This window comes from Leptopilina boulardi, unplaced genomic scaffold, assembly GCF_019393585.1.
Source record: "Leptopilina boulardi isolate dan_hultmark-lab unplaced genomic scaffold, ZJU_Lbou_2.1 LbouV2_280, whole genome shotgun sequence".
Taxonomy (NCBI): domain Eukaryota; kingdom Metazoa; phylum Arthropoda; class Insecta; order Hymenoptera; family Figitidae; genus Leptopilina; species Leptopilina boulardi.
Window position 1 is genome coordinate 1,259,211 of NW_026137841.1, and position 17,819 is coordinate 1,277,029.

Sequence of the window (17,819 nt, forward strand, 5' to 3'; positions counted from 1 at the left end):
ATTTTACTAATATTTTATTAAGATATTTGTAAAAAAGTGTTATTTCAAGCTTTTTTAAAAATTTCGAATACCCTAAAATTCTTCACGCCTTTTAATATTCTTAGACTTAATTTTTAAAAATTGATAATAAATTTCAAATGTTAACGTGTAATTATTTTCTGAAAAATTTAAGCTGACAAAGTTGTACCGAAAAAACTGAAAATATTTGAAAAAAATTTGTACACCGAATACCACCTGCTAAAATACATAATATACAGTATCATTTAGATTTTAAAAGGAAATTGTATAAGATAAATTTGTTAGAATTACAAAAATTATTTTTGCCATAAAAATGATTGCAAATTTTTTAAAGTTTTCTTGGTAAAACTTGCTTATGGTTTGCATTTTTTAAAATAAAAATTTTACGTTAATATTTAAAAGATTAATTATCAATCTAGAAAAATAAGCCTCAAAACATTATAAAGCGTTAAATATTTCAGAAACAATTTAATTTTTATAAAAATTTGAAAATGACACTACAAATATATAATTAAAATACTGGTAAAATTACTTCTTTCGCAGGACTTATTTTATTCATAATTTTGTCATCTTTTAGTTTTTCATAATAATCGACACTAAAATCTTATGCATATAAAGTTTCACAAAAATTCAATGTTTTTTAAAACTGTGTCCGCCACATTGGATATGACATTTTGAGTCTTCAAAATCTCACTTCATATTAGTAATTAGAGACCCTGAAAGTTGCTTAGAATAAAAAGATTCAGACAATACATTTATAAAAATTTGTCGTTTAGTAAAATTCAGGGCCTGGAAAGCAGAACCGACACTAAGCTCGATCCAAAATTTTTCTGTACAAAACGCCTCAATTGAAATTGTTGTATGTTTGAAAGAATTTGCCTAATAATTGAAAAATTCCCGGATGTTTTTACAAATTCCCGGCAATTTCCCGAGTTTTTCCCGGTCATACTAAATTCCCGATTTTCCCGGAATTCCCGGTCGCTAGACACCCTGATATCAAACTTATTGGCTCTTTAACTTTCCAACTTTTTAAAAAGCACTCATAAGAAATGTGTATATTAAATTTAGATATTATTATAAATAAATTGTCTGATTCATTAGTATTTTTTATTAAACTTTACATAATTCAAAGATAAAATTATCAATTTTTACGGAATTCGCGAATTTTTTCTGCTTTCTTGTGATAATAAAAATGTTGTAAACATTCTCAGTATAGAGAATTCAATTATTTTATTAAAATAAACATTGAATTAAAGCAATTTATTTTAAATATTGGACAAAAAAAGCCTGCTCATTCCAAACTTACTCTGGTTGACGGTCACTGTTTTAGTTGACCTTTTACTATTCAAAAAATATAATTCATGAAAAGAACTATGATAACGAAACAAAAATACTATTTATGTAAAACTACCATGTTTTCGAATTAAGTGTTTTTAACATTTTTTTTCGACCTACCTCTAGTTATAACCTTTTAAAAAGTTTTTATTTTTACAGTTTATACATTTAAAAAATTTAAATAATTTTTAAAAGTATTTGTTTTTAAAAGAAATTTTTTTATATAAAAAACACAAATAATTTACGTAGGTAGATTCGTGGTTTTAGAGATTTTTAGATTAATCACTTTTTCGATTCCAGTTTTCGGGATAATCGCAATTTATTAACTCCGAAGAAAAATCTTAATTCATTTTTAATTTTTATTATTAATTTGCAGAAGGTTTCACATATGAAATTATGCACTTTTAAGGAATTTATTGTTAGTCTAAGTATTCAATTTTATAATTTGAAAAAAGAAAAAATACTACACTGAAAAAAAACAGTATTGAATCAAGAAAACTATGTACTTGGCTGTATTCAATTCCCTAATTTTCTTGATCCAAGAAAATTTTATTCCTTTGAAATAAATTTTCTTGGATCAAGAAAATTAGGGTATTGAATACGGCCAAGTACATGGATATTCTTGATTCAATACTATTGTTTTTCTGTGCACATTGTCGGTCCGTTACAAAAGCTGTAAATTTCTGTTTTTTCAGACAGTTTATTATACAACGCATATTTTGGACATAAATACATTCTAATACATATAGCCTAGGTAATTTAGCTGAACAGATAGAAAATAATGTTAATAATTTTTTTTTATAATTTTTTTTACTATTACTTCCTCATATGGGCAGCATTTCATAAATATGTCGAATACTATAAGAGCTACAGGGTTGAATTTTATTTTAAATTGTAGATCTCAACAGCGGACAAATTGGCGATTCAAACAGCTACACTAGCGCCACAGTTGAACTAATTTAGGCGTGACTCGCTCTAAAGCAGTCTCTGTTTTGACAGTTTATTTCAAATTATTTAATTATTCTGATATTTTTATTGCGTTTGTAAAATTATTTTTAAGCGTTAAATAAAAAAAAATAATTTAAAACACATGGAGTGCTACAGAGCGAGTCACGCCTAAATTAGTTCAACTGTGGCGCTAGTGTAGCTGTTTGAATCGCCAATAATGAGAGTACTTTAAATCAAATTAATCAAGATTAACTAATTTTGTTTGCATTTTAAAAGTTTTGAAACATTTTTTTTTTGCCCATAACTTTAAAAAAAGATATATTTTTCTGTATAATTATAGAGTTCTTTAAGAAAATTTTTTTTAGCTATTAACGAACATTCTACTGAAATTCTATCCAAATTTGTTAACATTTTAAGAATTAAAAAAAAATGTTTTGCCCATAACTTTTAGAAATATTGAAATACCTGGAAATATTTTTCTTTGTTGTTGTAAAGATTTTCAAAACAAATATTTTGACTTATTAGCGAACAATCATCGTTTATTCTGTCCAAAGTTATGGAAATTTTTAAATTGACAAATTTTGAAAACCTGGACTTTTTAGCATTATTTTTAAAAAATTCTTATATACCTTCAAAATTAATATAACCAGCTTAAATTACAATTAAAAACATATTGATTGACCTACTTATGAATCTTTTACTTGAAAATTTAATTATTATTAAATATTATTATTAATTTTTTATTCTTATCATTAAAATTAAAATTTTTATTATTATTAATTATTGTGATGAATGTTTTGTCATTTAAATAAGTGTTTCTTTCATTTGGTGGAACGGTCTCGCTCGTTAATATATTTGCGTGTTTAAAGATTTACAAATTCTTAATAAACGTGATAAATAAAATTTATTTATAAAAATTTTAAAATAAATTGAAAACTAAACTTAAATTACTTAAATTTCCGAAGTAAGCATTTATCATATTAAGCATATTCAACATTTCTTTCATTGAAAGAATTAAATTGAGACTTAAAAATGTAGGCCATTTTGAAATTATTTATTTATAAACATTAGTAATTTTAATTATTATACAGAAGGTATTTAAAGATTAATGTAATAAATTTTAAGACTTAAAATTTTATTTCAGATGCCAAAGTTCAAATTAAAAAACGTTCGAATTCAAAATTATGTGGCTATTCCACTAGGCATTTTAGACGTATTGTCAATTCTGAAGTAAAGGAAGATTGTCATTTTCTCGAGAAGCAAGTCGCTATTGCTAAGAAGGCAAGATCATCAGAAAATAATGAAATGATTAATAAAGAGATGTGTTAGCAACACAGAAGGATTACTTGCACCATCGATTTCTAAGCAAATAAGTAAATGTGCAACAGATGCCTACAGTTCTTCTGGATCAGATACAAGTTCTCCTGAAGCGGTTGTATTAAATTCTTTTCAACTAGGTTCATTCAGTTCTTCACAATTAGATGCATTGAGTTCTTCTACATCAGAAAATGATCAGTGTTTTTCTATGATATCAGATGAAAGGAGATCAGAGGATGACGAGTTTTTCAACTCTGATGAAAGCAGTGATGGCTCCTTACTGAGTGACATTTATTCGGAATCAGTATATGCTTCATCACTAGACAAAAGAATTGACAACGATTCCGACAATGTAGAGGATACAAGTGAATTTAAGGATACAAATACAACAACTTTAATTATGAAATTACGTCAATGGGCACTGAAATTTCATGTCACATTAGTAGCCCTAACTGCTTTATTATTAATCTTCAGATCACATACAGAACATATAAATTAACCATTGGATGCAGGTACTATAATGAGGACTGAAAAGAATACGAAAATTAATGAAATAAGTGGTGGGGAATATCTGCACCTTGGACTAGAAAGAGCGGTGAGATCAATATTAAGGAAAACAAAAGAAAAGGAATAACGACGACACATGTTAAATTAGCTGTAAATGTCGATGGCTTACCTATTTATTTCTCTTGTAAAGAAAGCTTGTGGCTTATTTTAGTTACAGAATTGAATTCAAAGGAAGTGTATCCTGTTGGTGTATTTTATGGCCGAAATAAACCCAATGACGCAAACGAATTTTTAAAACAATTCGTAGACTAAGCCACTATACTAATCAATCAGGGATTAAGAGATGAAAACGTAAGTGTATCACTTGAAATGTTAATATGGGACACGCCAGCGAAAGCTTTTGTCTTATACTTAAAAGGACACACCGGATATGACAGTTGCACTAAATGAAATATAAGTGGAACCTATGTTGTAACAAAGAAAAAGTCAATAAAATCTAAACAAACCGGACAAACTTGTTTTCCAGGAACTGGACCTTTTACATTGAAAACAGACAACGACGTTACAGAATCAGATTGTAAGCCCATTTTAACAGATATTCCAGGATTTGGCTTTATATCTTGCGTACCACTAGATTATATGCATCTACTTTTATTAGGTGTAATGAAACAATTAATTTCACTTTGGATACTTGGACCTCTGAAAGTTAGGTTATCAGCGAATCAAGTAAATAAAATATTTAAAATGCTATTAAAACTACGTTGTAGCATTCCATCAGAATTCGCAAGACGACCACGAATACTTTCTGACTTTAAATACTGGAAGGCAACAGAGTTTCGAACTTTTTTACTTTACACGGGACAAAACGTACACAATCTATTACATATTTGTTGCGATGTAAAATGTTTTGGCTCTTTAGATAAATTCAGTGCTTTTCGCTTTGAAAGTTATATGCTATCAATAAAGAAAATGATTCGAAAAGGAGGCCAAACCCCTGCAGCAGATATCACGTAGATACGGTGAAGAGGAAAAGGCCAACGCAGAAAATGAAGAAATGTCTAAAATCTCGTCCTTTGATTCAAATATAATTTTAAAAGATGAACATTACAATGGACCTTTAAAAAACGAACTTCCTTTAAATATTAATCAATTTAAAATATTCAAAAGTGAAAGATTGACTATTAACTGCAATTATTCCAAAGATGCGTGCGTTTTGTTGAATGATGGAAAATTCGCATTGATAAACAACATCGTAAAGCAAAATAGTGGAAAAATTTGCTTTATTGGAGAAGTATATGAATCCACTGATAAACTATATGAAAATCCGGAATCCAGCCTCTTCAACATACTTTACGCTCAAAGTATGAGTTTAAATAACCAATTATTTGACCTTGAAAATATATTAACAAAAGCATGGAAAATACCTTGTAGAAGAGGGATTATAGTCATCCCACTGGCACACCATCTTGAATAACTAACAAGAGAAGCAACATTTGCGGTGCATTTATTTTCATACTAGTAAGTATTTTTGTTATAAATTATTTATATATATTTAAAACATTATACTTTGACAAAAATTGTACTTTTAATAATTATATTTTTTGTCAGTCTCAAACTGTTTGTAAATACTAATAGTAAAGTAATTTATATTTATAAGAGCATTAAATAGTATATTATGTGGCAAGCACGTAAAGTAGTACTTTTTAGGTGAGGCTGTAATTTTCAGTACGAGCTGTCGTTAGTGCGACGTAGGTGAGACGAAAGCGAGCCAAGTCGAACCGAAGTCGCACAGACAGCGAGTATTGAAATCATCCGAACCTAAAAATTACTACGTGCGAGCCACATACGCTATTTTTTTCGCCATTGTTATGAAAAAGTGAAACAATTTTAAAGAAATATATATATATATATATATTATATATTATATGTTATATATTATGTATTAAATTTAATTATAAATGAATTAATATGTTATAAATATATATATATATATATATATATATATATATATATATATATAATATAATATATATGAAATAGTATATAAAATAAAATAATAAAAATTGATAAATAAAATAAAAGCAAAACAAAAATTATGCAAAAATGAACAACTGTCTAAAAAAGACTTTATAGGGCAGTTTTCTGCCTAAAAAAGTCTTTTTTAGGCAGTTGGCCCAAACTGCCTTAAAAAGTGCTACTTTATCTGCCCAAAACAGGCACAAAAAAGACACTTTTTCATGTCAATGGCAAAAAAAATATAATATACTTTAATAAGTGGTGTCAAAAATTAATATTTTTCCAAACCGAAAATTAATAATGCAAATACCAAAAAGAATTCGAACATTTAAACTGATATTTTTTTTAATGGAAAACTTAAGATTCATGTTAATACTCTTTTAGTAAATCTGTGAAATGATTATTACATGTTAATAATATTATGAGTTAAATGTTGCCAACTTAAATGATTTTTAAAAAAATTTAATGGAGATTAAAGAAACAAATAATAATAAATATTATTATTATAATTTAGATAAGTCATTTTAGAGAAATTATTTTGTTTCAGATTTTCAAATGAATGAAGCAGGACTGGAATAATTAAATAAATAAAAAATTGTCGATGACGGAATCAAATTTTTAAAGAGATATCTTAACTGCAAGTCCTCAAAAATCAACATTTTAGTTCAGCACAAAGTGTGTTTGTTTTTCAATTTTTTACAACTCGTGTGAATTTCATAAAGGTTTAATTAATTCAAAATAAAATAAAACATAAAATATCCGTCCATTAATAATATATTTAAAATCGTATAAATTAGAAAATGTGTTACTCTTTACAAGGCTTTTATCGAACTAAATTTTTCGACAATGTCACGCATTATCATCGTCCCTTCGGAATCCGAATATTCCCGAAACATATCTTCGTAAAACGTCACGCGATCAACAACTACATTTACGAAGATCACACAATCAATGTAAATACATTCTCGATTTTTTACATCCTCCCACCTTTAAAATGTGAGAATCGAAACACATTTTAAAGAAAACAACTTCAAAATTATTTTTCATTACACACGCACATTCCACAATTTAGTTATGTTCATCAATAAACATTATTAAAATATACTTAAACACATACGCACACCCTTATAGTTCAGTCTTTGTTTATCAATAAACTCTAAAAAAAAAATTAATTAATCACATACGCACATTTGAGGGGCTGATAGTAAAAATGCGTTAAAAAAATCTTGTTAGCAAAAAGAAATTAAAGTAAACTTTATCTGGAAAAAAGAAACAAATGAGACGCAACGAGTAAAAATGAAATAAAAATTTGTCAGGGCAAAAACGGAATAAGATTTCATTGGGCGCAAAAATGAGATAGAAATTTGTCCCATTTTTGCTCGCATTAAATATTTAATTCATTTTTGATGCTGCTTTAATTATAAATTTCTTTCTTTATGATAATAATTTTTTTTAATTCTTATACGGAAAGGTTAGATAAAGAAAAATCGAATTATTTAAAATTATTAATTAGATAATAACCTCTATTTTATAAAAAAATAAATAAAACATGTTTATGTCATATTTATATTTATTTAATTAAAATTATACTTATATTTAAATAAAAAAAATTATTTATATAAACAAAATTATAGTGTTTTTATTTTATATTCGGATAATAAATATTTTTTAATATAATTCAAATTTTATTTTTTTTTCAATATTTTATAAAAAATAATATTTTCAGTTTTAATACAGACAATAGAAATTTTTAATTTTTTAATTATTAATCTATAAATAAATAAAAAAAGTAATTTAAACAAATTTTCAATTTGACAGAAAATAATTTTAAATAATTTTAAACAAATTATTAAAGCTGAAATTTGAGATTTAAAGTACTTTTGTCATAAAAATTCAAGTAAACGGATTTAATTTAAAGAATTTATTAAATTGTAAACATATTAAAGGCTGTAACAAAATAATACCTGCAATCATACTACAAGTCGAATATTTAATACAATTGTAACAGGTATTTTATAATTTTATGACTCATCATCGCTATCGCCACTGGCATAATCGTAATCTTTATTGGAATTATTCGTTTGCAGTGTTCGATAAAATTCTCGCTTGTTGCTGGGAATGTATTCCATTAGCGACATGAGATCATTGTATTTTTGTTTCGTGATACTTTTACCACTCGGATACAAAAGAGATAATTCTGCATCTCGAAATTGTCCTTCAGTAATATTTTTCTTGTCGATGTGAACCCGATACAATTTCTCATCGTCATATTTCAAATAAAGATCGAAAAGTTGCTCTTTGTCATGTTTTATCGATCTCGTGAGAAGCCAATTTATTTTCGTTCGATTTACGTCTTGTTTCCTGTTGACAATGAGTTGTTGTAAGTCCTGCGAAGTGAAAAAATCAGCAGCTTCCATTTTTGTGACTATGAACTTAGGCTCTCGCTTCCTCGTATTTTCAATAATTTCAATCCAATGATCGGGGTCGTTTACAGTCTCAAACTTTCGTCTTTCCTTCTCGATGTAACCAAAATTCCGATCACAACTATTATAGCTGTGACCTGGCAAAAAGAATTTTTGCTCGATCAAATCAATCTTACTAGAGACTAAGAAATGTTTTAACATTAGTGCCATCTTAATGTTCCGATTTTGTCCACCGCAGGAATCAGAATACAAAATCACTTGGTCAGTAGATGCCGGAATGTTGTTTCACAAATGTTTTAGCAAGCAAGAGGCAATCTCTTGTCCACCTCTTGAAGCAACATTTTCTGACCAGATGTACATGTACGCTGAAACAATATAAAAACGATTTATGAAAATGGGAGATTTTAATAATTTTATTTTTTGTCACCTGTGGATAAGAGAATTGGGGGTTGAACGTGCCAATTTTGAGAAAAACAAAGAAAGAAGAAAGAGAGAAGCAAATAGAGAGAGTGAGAGTGAGAGAGAGGGAAGAGAAAGAAAAGAAAGAAAGAGAAAAGCAAAGAAAAAAGAAAATCTATTGTAGAATTTAACGCAATTTTTAATAACTTTGAACAGTTTTTTTAACTAATTCACTTTTTGCAGTGAGTCGACGCGGCACGTTCAAGCCTGTCATGAGAAGAGTTGTATCGTAATAATTTTTATTGATTTTAATTAAATAAAATGATTTTAAACGTTAAAAATAATAAGATTTTAAAAGATTTTTTTTTAGTGAAAAGTACGAATCGGTAACTTTAAAAATATAAATAATAGATAAAAAATAAAATATTAAGTGTTACCTTTTCTTTCAATTTCATCGTAGACGCACAAATTATAAGTGGACAGTTGTCGTTTATAAAATGCCACGCTTGTTGTCAGTGAAGGTGTTGGCAATACTTTTTGCAGATCAAATGTTAGAACGACGGTATTTTCAGATGCATTTGTAACATCGCTCTTGAATTCATCGGCAATCTTTTTCTTCAAAGCATCATGCTCTTTTTTCAGATTTTCTAATCTCTCCTTTCCTTCTGCAGACAAAGATTTATCGGATATCTGGGCCTTGTAGCTGTCACAAGTTTTACACGAATCTGTATGAGGTTTCTTGAAACTCAAATTAAAATCGTTGTTAAAAATTTCGCGAAATATCGCTTCAGAAACCGGAGTGATGTTTTCTTTTTCGCATTGACGTTTGTACAACCTGTACATTTCGGCTTTACTTAAATCCACAGCGAGATTTTTTTTTGCGAAAATGAACGACCATAATGCGATTCATATGCTGGGAAGCGTTTGATGAAAGTTCTTACGATTTCTCTCGCAATGTCACTCGTTCGATTTGCAGAAGAAGCTTTTCCTCGTCTTTCAGCAGCGTTTGGATTTGACACAGCAGAATTTATTACTCGATTTACTGAAGAATTTGATACTTGGTAGCATTTGAGAAAAAAAGCCCTACACACTTGTTCACGAACTCCCAAATTACTTGTTAAGAAGTACTTGAAATTAAAATCGCGTTTCTTCAGTGGGATGAGGGGTCTGTCTACATTATTCGTGCTTTTGACAGGATCTTTCTCGACACAAGACCGTATCAATAGCGTCTTTTGAATGTGGTTGCAATTTTCATAATAATTGCGAAAAATTTCTTCTTGTCTAATAAGATCAAAATTTGTCGGGCAACTCAATTTACATCCACACAATATTTGGCCAGTGAATACTTTTGCAGGTATCACTTTTCCAGAAACAGTGACTCGTTCTCGTCCCTTTTCAACATTTTCTTTGGCTATACTTGTTTTGTGCAACTCAGATTGTCTTTTTCTTTTCCGACAGAGTTTTTTTTCAGGTGGTGAAAAATCTAAAAAAAAGTATATTTGTTATTTAATATCGTTTTTATGACAATGAGCAATTCCTCATCCACCCTGGCGGATAGGAAATTCTATGGATTAAAAAAAACAATTAAAAATTAATCACAAATACAAACCATCATTTTTATTTCCTGACGAAGTTTCATTAAGAGACTTGTTTGTGTCCGTTAAACAGTCTTCAGAACTTTCTGTAATTAAATTTGAATTGCTTATGGTTAAAAATTATTTTATTACTATTATACATTTTTTTATTTATCATCATTATTAGGCTAACTTGCAAACATCAATCAAATTTATCCATCAATCATAAATTCAGTTACTTATTTAATTCAACTTACCTTCATCTGTTGAATCCATTTTGATTCAAAAATTCTACTTTTATCTAATTAATTCACACTTTTAATGATTTTAATATATCTGTCACAGAAGAAAAAAGTAAACAAACTTTTTTTCTAACTGTTTTAACCTCGTAAGTGGTTTTAAACGTAACGAAATTGTCATTTGTTTTCTTAACATGAATACAACTTCTGCACGGGAACGGAAAAAATGTCTTGTTTCAAATTATGTATTAATCTATAATCAATTTTTTTTCCATTGGAAAATACTTTTTCTTTGATTACAAAAGTTCCCACTCAAAAGGGATATTAAATATTTAAAAAGCATACTTTCTATTTTTAAATGACTGTTAATTTTAACTAAAAAAATTTATAATTTAAAAAATAATGTAAAAAAGTTTTTTACATGGGAAAATATTTATTTAATTGACAAAATTATTTTCATTAATTTAATACTTTGAAAATGCATTTAAAAAATTGTTAATGTCAACTATACATGATTGGAGAACAAAAAAAGTATTTTAAGACACCACAATAAATATTCAATATTAAAAATTTGACAAGAATTAAATTAACGCGTAGGTCAATTTAATCAAAAAATAATTAATAAGGCGAACAAACAAATTTTTTATCATACATAAATGAATATATCGTATAGTAAATTAGCAAAAATTCAATTCAGAATTCGGCAAAAACGAAATAAATTTTGATTACGGGCAAAGGTGAGATAGAAAGATATCCCGTTTTTGCTCTTAACTTCAAACGATTCGTTTCTCTTCGTGATTAATTATTATTCCTTTTCTGCGATAAAATATAGTTAATTAACTCTTGCTCTGAATATTTCTATAACGCATTTTTACTATCAGCCCCTCATTTTTTTTTCTTCATTCATCTTGTTAATAAACTTTTTAATAGAAAATTTAATTTCATACTTTTATTCCTAATAATAAATTAGTCAAAACAAACTTCATCAATTTTACATTACAAAATCAATCTTTCAGGAGCTTTTACCTGTCGTCCGCTCCTCGTACATTTAATGATTTCATTAGGGTCTCTATTCACAGAAAAGTTCTTTTGCTCAATAGGTTTTTCGCGTCGCCCTTGTACTTTATCACTTGAAAAGACTTTGTGCAAATTTAAATTTTCCAAAAATTTTGCATCCTCTGGAGTGGGGATCTCCAGAGGAAACACTCTTTGCACCTGTCTTGTCAATTCACTATTGTTAGCTGTTTTCAATTTTACGACGCGCACCACACCGTCTTTTCCGTTTACAACACTAATGACCCGGGCCAAAGGCCAATTTAATCGCTTTTCGTTATCACTTCCTATCAACACAATTTCGCCCACTCTCAAGACGCGATCACTTCTTTTGTGCTTACTTCTTCTTGAAAGTTGACCAAGATATTCTGTTCGAAAACGTTTCCGCAGATTGTCTCGAATTTCTTGTCGATAGTAGAATCTTCTTTTCAAATCAGTCCTCTCAATCTGATCCAAGTCTTGAACTTCATTGTTGGTGTTTTCTTGAAGAAACATAGCCGGGGTTAATGGTCTTGGCTCCGAACTGTCATCAGAAAGGTATGTGATCGGACGAGAATTGATCACTGATTCGCAATCACAAAGTGTCGTGCTCATTTCCTCATAAGTTAGGCACGCCTTTTTCAATACCCTTTTCAGTAAATCTTTGACCATTCGCACCATCCTCTCCCACCATCCACCCCACCACGGAGCAGCGGGCGGGTTAAATTTCCACTGCATCCCTCGAACAGCACTGTATTTGAAAACCTTTTCCCAGTTGATTCCTCGAAGTGCATTATTGGTACCCTCGAAGTTCGTGCCATGATCACTATAGAGAATACAAGGTCGACCACGTCGAGCGATGAATCTCCTCAATGCTTCAATAAAACCTTCTGTTGACAAGGTTGTTACTAGTTCCAAGTGTAATGCACGGTAAATTGCACAGGTAAATAAAGCGATCCATGCCTTTTTCCCATCTCTCAAATAAACTGGACCGGCATAATCAACTCCAACCACCTCAAAGACTCTGGCATCCTTCGCCCTATCCACTGGAAGCACCGCTTGCGATGATTCTACTCTTTTTGCTTGATATCTCTTACAGATCACACACCTTCCATTCACCGAACGGACTGCTCTTCTCCCTTTTAGGATCCAAAAACGCTCTCGAAGATTGTTCAAAGTGATCTGCAATCCGGCATGACTTAATGATCCGTGATGAAACTCGATTAACCTGATGACCAATGGATGACCTTGATCCAGAATCACTGGACATTTGAAGTCTTCCTTGTCCTGTCGATTTGAGATTAATGATTTGGATCGAATAACACCGGACGCATCTATGAAAGGATTCAAACTTGTAATTTTTTCGTCCGACTCACCCTTGAACATTTCTCCCTGAACGACCTTCAAAAGACAGATTTCTCCAGCTGATATTTCTTGACTCGTCAATTCTCCAAAATTACGGGAAGAAGCTTGTTTTCTTGAGTTTTTGATAAACCTCAGCATCCAACTCACCATTCGAATGATCTTGGAGTAAGATGAGAAGTATTCCGTATACCAGTTGACATGTTCTTCTCTTTCTTGACAAACAGCTGTGGTCGTGACCTGAATCACTCACGAATTTTTTGCCTATAGCACATTTTTTCAATTCTTTATTAATCGAATTTTCATCGGTAGAATACACTGAATTGGGCCACTGATCGGGTGAACACTTGAGCCAACAGGGACCCTCCCACCATTTTGACGCGATAAGCTGTTCGACTGTACAACCTCGGGAAGGGAGATCTGCAGGATTCTTTTCTCCGGGCACATGTCTCCACTGTTGAATATCACTCTTTTGTCGTATCTCCTGAACTCGATTATACACGAAGGTGGCCCACTGATTCCCGCACTTTATCCACGTCAACACTGTAGACGAGTCACTCCAATAATGCACCTTTGTTTTTTCGATTTTTAACACAGACGATATAAATTCCATTAGACGAACGCCCATCGTGGCAGCCAGTAATTCCATCCGGGGGATTGTAGGTTTTTTGGTAGGAGCTACTCTAGCCTTTGCCTCCACCATATGCACTTCCACTCCGTTGATGGTCTCCGTTCGCACAAATATCGCTGCTGCGTAAGCCGATTGACTTGCGTCAACAAAAACATGGTAAGTTAGAGAATCTTCTCCCTTTGGGTTTCCCAACATTCTTCGTTGAATTTTCAAGGTCTTTAGAAGTTGCAAATCTTGGTACCATTCCTTAAAAGATTTTTCCATCGCAGAGTCAACATTCTCGTCCCAATCAAGTTGCCTTACACAAATTTCTTGCATTAACAATTTTGGACGCAATAAAACAGGGGCGGAAAATCCTATCGGATCAAACACTTTGTGACTCATCGACAAAATCACACGTTTGGTTATTTGGGGGGGTAGAGTCTCTTCGAAGGTCACATGATTCAATCTTAACGTATCCTCGACCTTGTCCCACATTAATCCAAGCACAGCTGTTTCCCTACTTTTCTCGGATTCCCCCACTGTACTCCCACCCTTTCAACTCAAACTTAGCTTCTGCCATCACTTCGGTGGCCACTTCCTGGAATAAACACTTGTCTCTCAAGGTATGTACACTAGCGACACAATTATCCACATAAAGTGAACATGCTAATTCCTCGATAATCTGCTTTTTTTCCTTGTCGTGTTCCCTTTTTGAAGATTCTTCTAGGTGGATTTCTATCACGGCACCCAGCAAAAAAGGACTCCTTGACACTCCGAAAACAACTCTTGAATGTCTATAAACTTGTAATTTCGTCGTATCACTTGGATCACACCACAAAAAACGAAGAAAATCCCGATCTTCCGGACGAACACTTATTTGTAGGAAAGCTTTCTTCACATCTGCGATTATTCCAATCTCTTTTTTCCTGAACCTCATCAACAATTTCGGTATCAGTTCGATAAGATTCGATCCCGTTTCTAAGCACTGATTTAATGATGGTTTATCCCTTGCTCTAGCAGACGCGTCAAACACGGGTCTTATTTTTGTCGTGCTTCTTTCTTTAACTATAGGTCTGTGCGGTAAGTAATGTCCAAAATTATTAATTTCATTGTCAGGAACCTTTTCTATAATACCTTCTTGCATCCATTCTTGAAATATTTGACCATATTCCACCAGAATATTTTTTTGAATTAACTTTTGAATAGTAATCTCTAGTCTTTTTTCAGCAAGCATTCGATTACACGGTAAAGAGGGATGATTTTCTTTCCAAGGTAAATTCACTTGATATCTTTTTTCGTCGTTTATATTGACTGAACGCCGAAATTCTTCTTTGACCTTGGCATCTTGTTCCTCTTTTGAAATGGTTTCGACTGGATCCGCAATTCCCAACACGTCCAGACTCCATAGATCGGTCACATCAGCTGATTGAATAAACAACGTAGTTACGAGCAATGCTGCATCGACTCTGTCTTCCTCGTCCGATAACTGCTTCCCAATCATCGTCCATCCTAGTTTCGTCACTATCGCCGTTGTTCCGCTTCGAAGGTTGAGTACCCCTTCAGTCTGCAATTTTCCCAAAACGTCAGCTCCAATGAGAACAGAAATAGGCTCACTCGTTGGTCCAACATCAGACAATACAATGTTCTTTTCTTTTAATTCTTGGATCCATGGCCCCTCGTTGACACTGGGAATATTTTCGACGATATTGTCTTTCGACAAAACAACAAAATTAAACTCAAATTTATTATTTAGATCACCAACGAAAATCCTGTATCCTTGATGAATGACAGGTTTGGTCCGTACTCCACCAAAAAGTTGATGCACTAGTTTTTGTTGTTCAATCGATCTATAACCCATCATCTTTGCAGTCGTCTCCCGCATGTATGACCTGTGGGAACACGAATCGAACACTGCTCTCACTATAGCTTCTTTCTCACCATTGCGCAATCTTATGCGCAAAGTTTGCAAGAACACTTGTGGATTTGTCAAACTCGCAGACACATTGACTTCTTGTACACTATTGTCAAATTTTTTACTCGTGATATCAACCGTTTTCGTACTACCGGGGACGTTGCGGCACATAACCAAAACGTGTTTCTTACCACACCACGCGCACTTGTCCTTGTACCATCACTTTAAAAAACTATGGCCTTTCTTTAGACATTTAAAGCACGCGTTTTTCCCTTTGGCACACTTTTGACGCTCTTCTAGAGACATATCTCGAGCCATTTGACACAGATGACTTTCGTGACTATCATTGCAAAAAATACACTTTAATGCATTATCCGGTGCTACGAGAAGTCCTGCAGCTGTTGGTATATCACCTTCAAAGTCACTTTTATTTTTTCTCTTCCGCTTGTCTTCCTTGAACTTTTCCCGATCAGCTGATGCTCCGAAACCTCCCATCGCAATAGTAATTCTTTGTTCATTTTCCACCTCCTCACGTATGAAGTCCATCAATTTTGCCAGTCTGTCCTTAGAATCGTCGGCTCTTGCGTTGTTGCCATATTTCTGCCAGCCACGTAAAATTTCTTCGGACAACGATGACTCAACCAATGGAAATAATATAGTTGCGCACTTGTCTGATGTAACACCAAGAGATTCAAGAGCTCGAAGGTGGGATTCCAACTTGTCGTACGTTCTTGAAAGGGGGGGTTTTCCGTTGGGTTTTAACGCGTTGCTCAACACAAGTTCCAAAAGCTCACGCACATACACTTCTACCAACAACTCCTCCCTACCGAACCGGTTCGTCAAACTTGTAATCACCTTATCATAGTTTTCACGTGTTGAAGGAAAACTATTCACTAACTCACTAGCTCGCGAATTTGGGGTCATCGCTTGAATAAGATATTGAAACTTATCCTCTTTTTCCATTAATTGATCCTCGTGAATCTTCTTAAACTGGCTCCAGAATGGCAACCAGTCTTTAATGTCCCCAGAAAATTTTTTCAATTCAATTTTGGGTAGCATATACGAACGCCTGACTTCCGAATTAATATGGACTGATTGGGAGGGAATCACTTGGGAAACTTGATTACTTTGTAGCGTCGGGTTTGTAACAGTAGAGACCTCCATTTTGATGTGGAGACACTTCATTTTATATTCATCCACTGTTTCACACTCTGAATTTAAAGCCTCTTCCGATGACTCAGCGTTTATCAAAAGTTCAAAGATTTTCGCGTTTAGATCATCCAACTCTCGGTTTTTTTCTTCCCTTCGGAATCCGAATATTCCCGAAACATATCTTCGTACACGTCACGCGATCAACAACTACATTTACGAAGATCACACAATCAATATAAATACATTCTCGATATTTTACACAATTTCTTCATTTTAAAAAAAACCGCTCTTTTATTTGTGTAGTAGATAGAACATTATAAAAAAAATAAAGTTGTAAGAAAGTCACTAAAACTTCTTGTTTCGATACCGGTTGTGCATCTAAAATTTCTTTAAGCGAGTTCATAGATCTTGTAAAAGCCCTGCGCACGGCTGATCTGGCGGTTTTCTTAGCGTCCATCTTGACCACGCCGTCAACGACAAATTTCACGATATTAAATCTGAATATTTCACGGAAATTCACTTTAGAGTCCTGTCACGGTCGCCATAAATTTTACAACTCGTGTGAATTTCATAAAGGTTTAATTAATTCAAAATAAAATAAAACATAAAATATCCGTCCATTAATAATATATTTAAAATCGTATAAATTAGAAAATGTGTTACTCTTTACAAGGCTTTTATCGAACTAAATTTCTCGACAATGTCACGCATTATCATCGTCCCTTCGGAATCCGAATATTCCCGAAACATATCTTCGTACACGTCACGCGATCAACAACTACATTTACGAAGATCACACAATCAATATAAATACATTCTCGATATTTTACACAATTTCTTCATTTAAAAAAAAACCGCTCTTTTATTTGTGTAGTAGATAGAACATTATAAAAAAATAATGATATGAAATGTTTGTGAAAGAAAATAAATCAAAAGTAATTATATTATTTTATTAATTATATTTAAATTTAA

At 31.8% G+C, this 17,819-nt stretch overlaps 2 protein-coding genes across 2 annotated transcripts; both read right to left on the reverse strand.

Moving 5' to 3' along the window:
- Positions 1 to 13,264: 13,264 nt before the first annotated feature.
- Positions 13,265 to 14,278, reverse strand: LOC127282109 (uncharacterized). Its single transcript, XM_051306193.1, has one exon. It carries the CDS (start codon positions 14,276 to 14,278, stop codon positions 13,265 to 13,267), a length of 1,014 nt encoding a protein of 337 aa, XP_051162150.1.
- Positions 14,279 to 14,300: 22 nt separating this feature from the next.
- LOC127282110 (uncharacterized) lies at positions 14,301 to 15,866 on the reverse strand. The gene has a single exon (XM_051306194.1). It carries the CDS (start codon positions 15,864 to 15,866, stop codon positions 14,301 to 14,303), a length of 1,566 nt encoding a protein of 521 aa, XP_051162151.1.
- Positions 15,867 to 17,819: the final 1,953 nt, after the last annotated feature.